The following is a 13,153-nucleotide window of genomic DNA, read 5'->3' as shown; positions in this document are numbered from 1 at the left end:
GAGCCAGGGAATGGAATGTGATGGTTTGTATATGCTTTGCCCAGGGAGTAGCACTATTAGGAGGTATGTGTGGCCTTGTTAGATTAGGTGTGCCACAGTGGGCATGGGCTTTCATACTCTTCTTCTAGCTGCTTGGAAGCCAGTCTTTTGCTAGCTGCATTTGGAAAAAGAAGCGGAACTCTCAGCTCCTCTAGCCCCATGTCTGCCTGGATGCTGCCATGCTCCCACCTTGATGATAATGGGCTGAACCTCTGAACCTGTAAGCCAGCCCCAATTAAATGTTGTCCTTATAAGAGTTGCCTTGGTCATGGTGTCTGTTTGCAGCAGTAAAATCCTACCTAAGACAGTCAGAGACAGGAAATTGCCATGTAGGTGGGGTTAGAGTTTCAAAACTCTTTTCTTAGTGGTGACTTCGTGGGCATACTGACTGGGAAAGAAGCACGGGCTTCAGGTGTGGCATTAGTTGTTTGAGAGAGGGGGACTTGAGGGTTGAATAGAGAGAAGGAAAGGCTCCTACTCTTCTTTGGGAATCAGAAAACATCAAATAACATTATTAGCTGCTGCCCCTTTCATGATAATGTTGGTTCCATTAGAGTCAGCACCTGTGCGGTCACAGGTGCACTAGAAATTACAGAGAAAGTCCATGTCATAAGCTCTTCCACTTGACACATATGCTCTGTTTTTAAAGGAATTGATAGAAATTAACCTTGAATATTCTGTGTGTGCTCATGTTTCTGGTGCTGAAGATTGACCCAGGGCTTCTTCATACATTAAGCAAGTCCCTACTGTCGAGCCGTAGTTTCTACTTAACTTTGAATATTTTTGATCCAAAATCTCATGGGAATTGGTATCTAAGGTGGCCCCAGTAAACAGATCAATATTTTTTGGCGCTCGGGAGTTTAAAGTGCTTTGCCTCCTGAATATGCTTCTCCCAGATTGGGATTTCTTGCTTGCTTTATTTCCTTCATGGCCTTTCCAGGATGTTTGCTTTCATTGTTGCTATCCCCATTGTCTCCACTTCATTCCTTGAGGACAAAATCTCCTGGGCTGCACTATCTCCCCAGAGGCAGTTGCTAAGCCAACACATGGGAGATACATGTTAAGTGTTTGTTTAGATGTGAGTATTATTCCTTGTAGGGAAACTCAGATATTGTTAGTGTTCCTGAAAGATCTCTCTCCCTTCCTCCCCAGTTTCACTCTTATAGCCCAGGCTACCCTTGAACTTCTGTTCCTCTTGCCTTACCCTCCTAAGTGCCAGGATTGCAGGCTTGTGTCACCATTCCCTGCCTGACCCTAGCAGGTAGTAGACATTCAATCTTATTATTGATGAACACAAAGCCTTTACAATGTACTTTAACCACCAGCCAGCCCCAAGTAGTTTTCAAGTATTTCAAATAGGACCAGGTGTGGTGGCAAACTTGAATCCCAGCACTTAACAGGCAGAGACAGTGGATTTCTGTGAGTTTGAGGCCAGCCTGGTCTAAATAGTGAGAGTTACAGGACAGCCAGGACTATGTAGAGAAACACTGTTTCAAAACACCAAAAAATATATACATTTAAAAAAAAATACTCTCTGCTACAAATTGAGGTTACCATGAGGGTCAAATAAACACTTGACTTTGTGGCTTAATACATTTTAAAGAAAAGGTTAAAGGACTGGAAGGTCTAGATCAATAAGTACAGTGTTTACTTAGCTTGCACAAAATCCTGAGTTCAATCCCCAACATCTGTAGGATATGATGGTGCACACCTATAATTAATTACAGCACTTGGGAAATGCGAGCATAAAGTTTGGAACCTGAAAGTCTTGAAAGTGGTCCTCCTCAAGGTCCAGGCCAGCTAAGAAGACTGGAGTTTTGTTTTTGGTCTTTTGAAACAGGATTTCTCTGTTTGAAACTCACATTGTAAACCAGGCTGGCCTTGAACTAGCAAAGATCTACCTGCTTCAGCTTCTGCCTCCTGAATGCTAGACTTGAAGTCATGGGCTATCATGTGCACCACCAAATTGTCTTTAAAAAAAAAAAAAAAAAAAAGCCTGGCTGGAGAGAGAACTCAGCAGTTAAGAGCATGTCCCCATTGTTCACTAATGGGTAACCAAGCCACCAGTCCATAAGCCTGTGCGCAATTCACAAACCAAAATAGACTGTTCAATTTTATTCTTTTTAAAAACTATATGTTTACTAACATAGTATGTGTGCATGTGTGCATGTACACATGCGTGTGTGGATGTCAGAGGACAACTTTTATGAATTGATGCTCTCCTTGTACTGTAGGATGAGTTCCACAGGTCAGACTCAGGGTGTCAACCTTGGTGGCAAGTGTTTTCCCTGCTGAGCTATCTCACTGACTCCAGGGTTTTGTTTTTTCCTTCTCCTGTGATATACCTTACCACTTAGATTTTCCAGAGGATGCTTACCATATGAGGTCTTCAGTGAAGAAGGGAAGGCCGTCAGAGCTCCTGGTTTTATAGCCTTTTCAGGGGCTGGGGAGGGGGACAGGAAAGTAGCCTTGTGCTTCTGCTATTTTCTCAGTTTCCAAGTCGCCATTCATTGTTAGAGGTTTTGCTTGTTTGTTTGTTTGTTTGTTTTTGCTTTTTGGACACCACTGCTCTAGAAATAGCATGACCTAAGGATAGAAGAAAGATGCTAGACTATAAATTTCTCCTGCCTGAGTGGCTTCTCTGGACTCACAGCGTTCACCCTTCTATATAAAAGGGGCAGCTTTGGGGAAGGGGCAGCACTGACGCTCGCCCACTCCGGATGGGCTGAAGGTGGTATCTTCCCCAGTCTTTTCCTCATCCCCTTCCTCTAACCTGGGGCAGCTCTTCTTTGTACAGATGTTACCACCCAATCGTCAAGGACACCTTCTTGACTGAGTCCTCATTCACTCTCCTTTGTATCCATTCCCAGGGATGGGAGGGCCACTTGCGGCCAGCCCTGAACCAGGAAGCCAGGAGTCAGAAAGCCAGGCACCTGCATGAGTTCCAGACCTCACAGCCTAGTCCAAAAGCTGGACAGAGTCGGCCACTCCAGCTTCATGGGCAAACATCTGTGAGTGGTAAGGGCAGAAGAAATCTAGGAAACCCAGAGTCTGCTACAGACCACCCTGGGTATCTCTGAGTTTCCTAGTACCTTTGAGCCCAGGCTAGTCTCAAACTTGATGACCAGGTCATGTAGTAATGAGCTCAAAGCGCACAGTGCATGTGCTCACTGGAGTGGGGTGGTAGGAGGGGTGGGGATGGACTCTAGCACTCCCTGTCATGCTGAAGCTGTGATATGTTTTGGCTCTGTCTACTATCATGGCTCCTGACTTAGACCTGACTGGAAGCAGAGATGGGATGAAGAAAATACAGACACAAAGAAAAGCTGAGGTTAGGAGAGAGAAACCACAGCATCCCAGATGCATAGTGTGTTTGTTAGATAGAGTTGAACAAGGGGACGGTTACCGCATACAGCTGAACAAGGAGGCAGGGTTACTATAGGTAACAAGGAGGCACAGTTTTGGTGAGGTAGCTGAATCAAGGAGACAGGTTAAGCTAATCTTGGTAGGCGCAGTCTCTGAAAGTGGGGCAGTCTTTGGATTATAACCAGCCAGCTACACTGAGACACAGCAGGGAGCAAAGAGAAAGTGGTAGTGGACATTAGCTGATGCAGTGTCAACACTTATACTCGGTACCTCAGGGAAGGCTTGCAATTCCCTTTGGGTCTGAGGCTCTGCAGTCCTTGATATTGCTGTGCTCATGTCAGTAGCATACATTTATTCAGGACTTCACTCATTCAGGGCTCCCTCTCTTCTCTACAGGTAGGAGACTCCTCCTTGTTCCCATATAACAAGGGAGGCCTGGGGCAAGCAGGTTCTCTATAGGTAGGGTAGTCATAGGGCTGGGTTAATGAAAGAGAGGCTGGCCAAGACATCCAGAACCAGGTTCTAAAAGGTGGGTCACTCTGGATTCCTTCCTAAATTCAGAGGTAGATGTGGAACACCTAGGCAGGACAGGGGTTTTATAAGATTCTCCTGGCAGTAGCCACACCACTTTGGCTGGCCATGGTCCCTCTCTCAACCCCAGGAGCTGTGGGGATGGCACACTTGCTAGGCAGCCAGGCTTGTATGGACAGCCTGCGCAAGGACCTCACCGACCTGCAGGGTACCATTGTGGATGTGTTCTCCCGTGCCGGACCTGTGCGCTTCCCCTCCTGGAAGTTTCCTGACCGTGTGGCCTGTGACCTTGACATGGTGGCCCTTCTGGAGCACTATGACCATGTGCCAGGTGACCCTGAGTTCACACAGTTATCCCATGCTGTGCTGCTGGAGCTGGTCATTGACAGGTGAGGCCTGGACCAAGCCTGGGCATCTAAAGATGTCGAAATCTCGAGTTTTACTGTGCTGTGCCGCCCTATCCTGTCTGCCTCAGGAACTGTTTGTCCTTATCCCTGCTCTACCTTCTGCTGTTGCTTCCCACAATACCAAACTCTGCCCGCTTTCACCTCAGGTTTCTGTGGGTCAGAAGCACTGTAACTACTGCATAGCATTTTCATCCTAGGCTCTGGCATCTTGTAAGCTGTCTTCTTCCTGCATCACAGGGCCAGAAATGAGAGATGTCTTCCCCACCCCTGGCTCTGCTAGAAAGAGGCCAGTTACTTTCCTATCACCCCACTATCTCTATGCTATCACTTGAGTTTCCTTGTGAGGACCACAGCAGAGGCATCTGGAACTCAAAACCTGTCTATGCTAGTAAAGCGGGAGGGGACCACTGGAAGCACTCTGGAAAGCAGTGCCTGCACTCTCCACAGGGCTGCTGGATATGAGTGCAGAACACTTCCTCTCCCCGGGCTAGGCATTGTGCCATTGCTCTCTAGGCCTGCCTTGCTCTAGCAGAGCTCCCCTTCACCCACCAAGGCCCTGATCACTCACCCGTTTCCTGTAAAAGGTGTTGCTGACATACCTCCCCCACCCTCCCCAGCTGAGCTCTGCCTACTTCTGAGTTAGTACTAGCTTCCTTTGTGTATAAGTGACCCCTGTGTATAAAAGTAACTCCTGCCAGGAGCCACCAAATCTAAGCTCAGTCTGGCAACCCTAGAGGAAAGGCCATGGCCTCTATCCAACAGTGTAGCATTTTGAGATGCTCAGGATATATCAATGGTGGGCCCCTGGCTACGGGTACATCTATCACAGCATCTCCCACCATAGGCCGCAGTCAGAGAACACAGACTGTTCCCAGTGTTGTTCACATGGCCCAGAGGTAGGACCCAGAGGCAGTGGGTACCTCCTCTCAAGGCCTCAGGGTTGGAAGGCCACCCCTATCCCAACCCCTTACCTTCCAGGTGTGTGTTACAAACACAGTTCTGCCTGTAAAGCAAGTCTTGGCCATTAAAATGTATACTTTCCAACACCTGTGTTCTCTAACATTCACGCTTACCCTAAACTTGAACTTTGAGGTTAGCATAAAGGGACCTAGCTGTCCTCACCCCAACTCTCAATTGTCACAAAGACTGCTAAGCCTGAAGGAGGTGCCTCTGACTGGAACCAGGAAAATGTGCGCATGCCCTTGCCCTGCCCTGCTTGCCCCAGGACATTGGGACGCTCGTCCAGTTTAGTTCTGTCATCTGTAAAGTAAGGCAGCTACTCACCTAGAACCTTCCGACCCAGGCTGCATTTCCTCAGCTCCTTGCTCAACTAGGGAACCACACGACAAAAAGCACTGCCATCCAAGAAGTCACAGAGGGCACCCTATGGGAAGTGGGCCCTGGTTGAATCTGAAGTTGCTCCTGGGTTGAACATGAGGCTGACATGGGCTCTCTCTAGGTTCTTAACATCCAGGTCAATCCCCGAGGACTCAAAGCCCCCAGTTATATGAAGACTGTATTAGTCCCAACCTTGGCCTCAGCCCACCCTAGCAATTCTGCCCACAGGCTCCTGCTGCTGCTTCAGAGTTGTGCCAGCTACGTGGAAAACCTCAGTTTGGAGCAGATGATGCCTCCTGCCCGGGCTACAGGGCCATGCATGTCTGTGGGGCTTACAGTGAGGCGTTTCTGGAGCAACCTGCTTAGGCTGGGCATGCTCTACCAGCAGGCGGCTCCCCAGGTGGGTCATCCCAGCCCTAACTCTGGTGCCCTCACATACTGTTACAATTCTAGCTTCTTACCACACCACCTCATGTACCCCATCCTTTGCCGGTTCCTCATTGCCCACATGGAACATTCAAACTCTAGAATCTCCCATTCAAGACCTGCTGGCTTTACAGTTAAGAAAGCAGGCCTTGGAAGTCGTGTCTAGTTTTCCGATTTTGCCATTTGTGCAAGGAGATTTTAGAAAATGCCTAACCATTCTGAACCTCAGTGTGTTCATCTATGGGTTTTATATGAGCCGGGTTTGATAACAAGGTATCAAATCTCTCACAGTCAGCCTGTGAGAAAGCACACGTCACTGCGAGGGAGAGGAGCCTAGTACAGAGAGGTTAGAGTAGCCTGAGAGTGGGCAAGAGCCCATCAGCAGTAGCTGTAACTGACACTAGTACCCATTCAGTTCCCTGCATATTGAACCAGGAAAAGCCTAGGGTGGGAGCAGAGAGAGCAGAAAAGAGGCCAGGCCTTGTTTGAGTCAGAGAGAAAAAGGGAAGGTTCTCTGTGATTTATGCAAGTTTACTTAACATCTGCAGATCTAAGCATTGGGCAAGGCTGTCACCAATATCTCCAGGAGGTGGTTACCTCCTATGCCTATGTCTCTCACCTGCCTTCCCTTTCTTTTCCTGACCCCAGAAAAGAGCAAACCAAGGGGAGATTTCCATCACCAAGCCCACGGCTAAGGGTGAACCAGCCAGGAGCCCTGAATGTATGACTGCCAAGTTTATCAAGCCTCCCTCCCCAGTGCCAGGCTTGCCTTTGATCTGCCAAGGGCTGCAGAGCATCCCTGTCAGAGTCTCCCTGCGGAGCCCAGGTGGGACCTCTGAGAAAACTAAGAGTGTCCACTCCCAGACCGTCGAGACAGCCTTGGTGCCCTGTGATGCTTGCACCAGTGTCCAGGGCAGCTTGTGGGAAGTGGGCAAGGTGGTTATCAGCCTATGTCAGAGCCAAAACTTGCCTTCATCATTGGGCCAGTTCCAGAAGTTGGTGAAGGACAGCCTGGGGCTTAAACCACTGTCAGCTGCCACCGTGGGCCACTGGGCAGCAGAGCAGAGCAAAGACCTGACTCGTCTCAATAAACATGTGGGGGCCCTCACCCAGCTTGTTGGGCCCCTCAGGGCCCAGCTGGAAGAGGCTGAGGGGCAGAAGGATGAACTGAGGAAGGAGGTGAGCAAGCTGGAGCAGACCCTGCAGCAGGAGCAAGGGGAGCGGCAGCGGCAGACAGAGGAGGCTGAACGGACCCTGGCCAAGTGCGAGCATGACAGGCATCAGCTGCTCACAGGTCTACTCCCCAGAGGCCAGACACTGGCATGACCTTAAGATGACCATCCCTCCTCCCATTCAGAGACCAGGCTTTGAGTCCCAATAGTCTGCATGGAAGAAACCCAGGCTGGGGAATGGCCAGACGTTCCAGGACAGGAAGGCAGCAGGAAGGGTGTAGACATCCAGCTGGTGACATTGAGCAGCTGGAGCTCTGTTCTCTTAGGGAATACTTCCTGGGCCCCAGCCTTAGACTTGTCCCTTCAGAAGGGGAGAGGGCTGGGGTGTTACTCTAACTTCATTGCAGGTGAAGACCCCTGCCTTAACAGGGCAGCTTCTTGACTTTGGCAAAAGCTCTTAGGCAAAAGGAAGGAGCCCACTGTGGCTAGCTGAGGGCTTAGGGCAAGAAGTCACTGTCCTTTCTGAGTCTCACCATTATCTCCATGGAGAGCACTGGGTCCAGAAAGCCATAGGTAAGGCAGCAACCAGCCTGTGGAGCATGTCAGGGCCCAAGGCCCCCTAGGATTACCCCAGGCCTCCCTTGACAACTCAAGCAGCCCCTACATACTAGATGGTTGCCTTCACTATACAGGCTACACTGGGCTTAAAGGCCATGGGCCCAAGTGATCCTCTGAAAGGGCTCTCTCTTGGCTGCTATAGAAACGTGTGACCTAAAGACAAAGGTGGCCATTCTAGAGGGAGACCTGAAGCAGCATCAGAAGTCCATGCAGGCCATGGGTAAGAAGGCTCTTTATGTGACCCCTATCCACATCTCCAACTCATTGTATAACCAGACATGTACCTCTGTTTCCATTCCAAGCTTCTAGAGCAAAGAGAGTGGGAACCAGAGGAGGGAGGTTCTCACTTTCTATGCTTTGAGGATGGTCCCAACTGGAGTCACAGTATCAGTGGGCAGAAAGTGCCTTCTGTATTCCAGAACCCCTTCATGGGGTCCTGAGTCCTGTGTTGTGATCTGGGCTTCAGATCTGTGACGTGACCTCCCCTTAGTCCCAATCAGAGGTGTTTTAGAGACTCCTACCCAGGGCTCCCTTTTGTTTCTGTTCACTTAATCCTACAGAGGCAAAGGCCCAGCAGCTGGAGGAGGAAGGTGAGCGGAGGGCAGCAGCTGAGAGGCAGGTGCAGCAGCTGGAGGAGCAAGTACAGCTGCTGGCAGGGCGGTTGGATGGGGCTAGCCAGCAGATCTGCTGGGCCAGCACAGAGCTGGACAAGGAGAAGGCCCGCGTCGACAGCATGGTCCGTCATCAGGAGGTGAGGCCTATGGTCCGGGCGTTGGGCTTCAGACTCCACAGTCCTCTTATCCTCACTTCCTGCCACAATAGGAAGAGGCAGCTATTCCTGTTGTTTCCCACTTTGTAAATGGAGAACTGAGCTTGGCAAGGTTAAAGAAGTTACCCCAGGCCACATAGCCGGGGCTTTATATTCAATAGGTGCCAGGATTTCTGTGATGCAGGCAGATGTGACACTGGAGACTTAATGAAAAGAACCCTGTTTGAGTGGGAACTATATGATTGAAAAGAAGTTACTGCCTTCTAAACAGTGGGTCCTGGTCTTATCCTGGTCTTGTCCCAACTGGGTATACATCTACCTGTTGCCTTCCTTCTGCACTTTAACATCTGTGTGCTGGTCTCTGCACCCAAACATAGCACAGAGGGTTGTAGACACCACACCGTAGCCTCTTTAGTTCAAGGTGGCTAGTTTGGCCACAGGGTACTTACATCTGCCCTGCCTATCCATCCCTATTTAGTCCCTGCAGGCTAAGCAGAGGACTTTGCTACAGCAGCTGGACTGTCTGGACCAGGAGCGGGAAGAGCTTCGGGGAAGTCTGGATGAGGCTGAGGTCCAGCGGTCTGAGTTGGAGGAGCAGCTGCAGAGCCTCCAGAGTGATAGGGAACAGGGACAGTGCCAGCTACAGGCCCAGCAGGTGCGGTGGGGTAGGGTGAGGGAAGGCGGTCCCCACCTCTGAGGAGTCTCTAACTTGTTGATGTCCCTGGGCCTTTTCTGTATTCCCAAGGGAGCTTAGAGCCAGTTCTGAGCTTTTCTTTGCCCCAGGAACTGCTACAAAGTCTGCAGCAGGAAAAACAGGACCTGGAACAGGTAACTACAGACCTGCAGCTAACCATCTCTGAGCTGCAACGGCAGCTGGAAGAGCTGAAGGAGCGGGAGCGACTGCTGGTGGCCTTCCCAGACCTGCACCAGCCAGAGGAGGCCCAGATCCAAAGTAGGGGCCTGGGGGGTATTGCTGAGGGTAGGGTGGGATCTGTTTGGGCAGGGAGCTTGCCTGGATGTGACTGGGGTTTGCTACTGTTCTCACCTCAGCAAGAGGAGATGCAGGCAGGAGGGTGAGCTGTGTGGCTCTAGAGCCACCATGAGCCACAAGGATTTCATCTGTTGCTCACCTCTCTGGAGCCAACATATAGAAATGCAGGGCAAAGTGAGTGCCCTTCTCACCCTAGTGGACCCAGGCATAGGCCTGTCTTCCTTCAGCACATGCTCTGCGCACATGCCAGGCTTTGTTCAACTCCCCAGATTTCCTTTCCTACTGTCATATACCATGGGACCATTTTCAAGGATACAGTGCCAACTGTCCAGTATCCTGGGCCCCATGGTAAGGAGCACTGGGCATCTATACTGGCACAGGATCCTGTCAGGTGATCTCTGTTCTCCTGCCAGCATTTCTAGAGTTCTAAGGCCCTGGGTTGGATGGATCCCTCCCTACAGCTGTCAGGAGATCCAGTGTTGCTCAGCTGGTCACAGTGAACAGTCTGCTGAGCACTCAGTGCCAGCCCCGGCTGCTGCCCGCAGCTGCCTCATGAGGTTGACCTGGACCCTCTTCTTTTAAAATTAAAAACCTTTTTGTACATTTACGTTGTGTGTGTTCACCTGCCACTGCAGGAGTATGGTCAGAAGACAAACATGGAAGTTGGTTTTCTCCTTTTGCCATTTGGGTCCAAAGTGTCCAGGAACTAAGCTTGGTGACAAACATCTTTCTTCAGCTGCTGAGCCATCTCACCACCAGTCTTACAAAATTTATTTTAAAATCATTTTTTCAGTATGGATGTTTTGGGGGGTATGTATGTATGTATATATGTATGTGTGTATGTATGTACCGTGTTGGTGTCTGGTCCCTGAAGGCCAGAAGATAGAGTAGGTCCTCTGGTACTGGAGTTGTGAGCTGCCCTGTGGGTACTGGAAATTAAATCCTGGTTCTTTGGAAGTGCTCTTAGGCACTGGGCTATCTCTCCAGCCCAACACCCTTTTTATAAACTAGGAAGCTGAGATCTAGCATGGGCAGCAACGTGCTTGAGTTTATTGAGCTGGATGCTTTCATTCATCCACCATACATAGCGTAAGGAAGACCATACATGACAGCCTCCTGTGATCCAAGACCCCGTAGTACCATTGCCAGGCCAAAGACAGGTCTCGAATAAAATCCATTCAATTCTTTTTTAGGATTTATTCATGTATTTTATGTATATAAGTGCTCTGTCTGCATATATGTCTACACATCAGTGGAGGATATCAGATCCCATGATAGATGGTTGTGAGCCACAATGATTGCTGGGAATTGAACTTAGGATGTTTAGAGGAATAGCCAGGACTCATAGACACTGAACCACCTCTTCAGCCCCAAGATCCACTGTTTTATTTAACATCCAAATCTGCAAATCCAGGACTCACTTAGCTCTCAGATTCTAAAATGTACTTCTCACTGTCACAGTAGGTTGGCATCAGGGTGGGAAGAAGAGCCTGAGAAGGAGGATGTGCTGGATGCCTGGGGTGCTACCCCCTCCATCCTCTGAGGCCCTGTCCAATTAATTGGATACAAGAGGCAGATCCAGTGAGGCGAGGCTCCAAATCTGTCTCTGCAGGCTCTAGCAATGTCACCCATGACATGGAGAGGCAAGTGCAAGCCAATGATATCCGTATCCAGGTTCTACAGGAGGAGAATAAACGGCTGCAGTCAATGTTGACCAAAATCCGAGAGGTGGCCCAGCAGGGAGGCCTCAAGGTGAACATCTGAAGGGCTTGGGTATTTTATTCGGAAAGGGCCCCTACCAGGCAGGATTTGAGATTGTGCCATGAGAGCCTACCCCATGGCAGGGCTTTAGGCCACGCTTGAAAACTTAATTCCATACATCAGAAAGTATGAGAGTATGAAAGACTGAGCCTTCCAGCTCCCAATCCCACTACAGCCCCTCATTAGTTCACTTCAAGAGTCAGTATATATTACCTGCCCAAGGGTTTGCAGCTGAGGATGGCCCTTGAGTGGCTTCCCAAGCCCTGTCTCTTAGTGAAGAGGACTTGGGGGTTTAGCTTGGGATTCTGCCTCCCTATCTACCTTATGACACTGTAGTGTAGGGAGGGATTCCTGGGCCCTTCTGTGCTGTGTTACCTTCTTTGCAGATGGTCCCACAAGGCCAGCTCTGGTCCCCTCCCTACAAGGGCATCCAGGGAGCAACACCCCCAGCCCAGGCCCAGAGTACATTCTCAGGGTAAGTAAGACTTTCTTAGAAGCTGGGCAGATAAATCATAAGTGGTATGGTGCCTTTGATCACAGGGGATGTTTTTCCTGTCTTTCCTCAGACCCACAGGCAGACGGCAGTCTCCTGGCAGCAGGACAAGCAGTACAGGCAGGACCCATCCTGGTGGGCCCCGAACATCCCCCTCTCGGCAGCCCGGCAGCTTACCCAGCAAGTCCTCTTTGGGGGATGGAACCTATTCAGCCACCTGCACCCAGAACCCCATAAGGGCCTTGGCCAGGCTGAGGAGAAAGCTTTCGCCAAACCGTCAGGCTGGTTCTCCATACCAGCCCCAGGAGCGGCACACGTAACCTGCAGCAGGGGTAGGGCTGGAGGGCAGGTGGCTGGCAACCCCCCATGGAATAAAAGCCCCAGCCATCTGCCCACAGCGATCTTGGCCTCAGCGTGGCTGAGCTGGGGGAACAGACCTTCCCTTCTTGTTGGGTAAGGTCTTCTGTGATCCCACCATGCAGGTCACTGGCCAATAGAACCCTGGCACTGAGTTGGGAGCTTCTTGTTTGCATCCTGACAGGCAGTGTGGGAGGACCACATTGAGAGGCAAGTGTGCTTCACCTGAGCCAAGTGAAGCACAGCCTTTGTGTCCCATAGAAAGGGCTGAGGGCTAACTCGGGATTCACTGAGCAGCACTCAGGGTAGGGCTTGGGGTGCAAGGACACATCTGAAACCAGGAGCTAGGCTTGGAACTTGCCCTCGGTTCAGCAACAGTGTTGCCTTTGCCTTCTACTCAGGCTCTGCATCTGATACAGGACCAAAGGGCACCAGGCAGCTCACCAAGGAGCTTGTTGTTCCTCTAGGAACTACTGAGAGATCCCTCTTCAGTCCTAGAGGTCAGAGCCCCACCAAACCACTGGAGGAAAGTCCAGGCCTTTGGACACCTTAGCCAGCCATGATTTGATGAGAATTAGACTTTGGGGCTCACACAGTACAGGATGACACAAGATCAAGCAAGGATGCTGTCAGTCATACCATGCACACAGTGGTCATTTTTCTAAGCAAGCCACTAGCTTACCTTGAGCCACTTTGTTTGTGATGGACAGGCTCTAAATTTTTACTGAGGATTTCTCAGGGCACACTCACTTAGTGTGGATGGCATTATTTATTGTAGGGTTGAGTGCTAAGATTACAGTGAAGGATCAGTGGCCAGTTCTCCCAATCTGCTTTTTTTGGAAGGGGTGTATTTCAAGACAGCACTTCTCTGCGTAGTCCTGGGTA

At 50.2% G+C, this 13,153-nt stretch overlaps 1 protein-coding gene across 1 annotated transcript; it reads left to right on the top strand.

Moving 5' to 3' along the window:
* The first annotated feature begins 2,980 nt into the window (after window positions 1-2,980).
* On the top strand, window positions 2,981-12,231 carry Ccdc157 (coiled-coil domain containing 157). The gene is made up of 11 exons (XM_028758288.1): window positions 2,981-3,057; window positions 4,067-4,325; window positions 5,910-6,081; window positions 6,756-7,401; window positions 8,040-8,117; window positions 8,458-8,648; window positions 9,145-9,321; window positions 9,450-9,618; window positions 11,270-11,409; window positions 11,805-11,893; window positions 11,985-12,231. Exons 2-11 carry the CDS (start codon window positions 4,078-4,080, stop codon window positions 12,229-12,231), a joined length of 2,157 nt encoding a protein of 718 aa, XP_028614121.1. The 5' UTR covers window positions 2,981-3,057; window positions 4,067-4,077.
* Window positions 12,232-13,153: the final 922 nt, after the last annotated feature.

This window comes from Grammomys surdaster, unplaced genomic scaffold (assembly GCF_004785775.1).
Source record: "Grammomys surdaster isolate TR1022 unplaced genomic scaffold, NIH_TR_1.0 126187, whole genome shotgun sequence".
In the NCBI taxonomy this organism is placed as follows: Eukaryota; Metazoa; Chordata; class Mammalia; order Rodentia; family Muridae; genus Grammomys; species Grammomys surdaster.
This window is presented reverse-complemented; position numbering and strand designations above follow the sequence as displayed.

Coding starts and splice junctions, on each gene's coding strand:
- Ccdc157 (XM_028758288.1), top strand. CDS start 4,078: ATGGCACACTTGCTAGGCAGCCAGGCTTGTATGGACAGCCTGCGCAAG. Junction 9,619..11,269: donor AGAGGAGGCCCAGATCCAAA/GTAGGGGCCTGG, acceptor CTGTCTCTGCAG/GCTCTAGCAATGTCACCCAT. Junction 11,894..11,984: donor GCCCAGAGTACATTCTCAGG/GTAAGTAAGACT, acceptor GTCTTTCCTCAG/ACCCACAGGCAGACGGCAGT.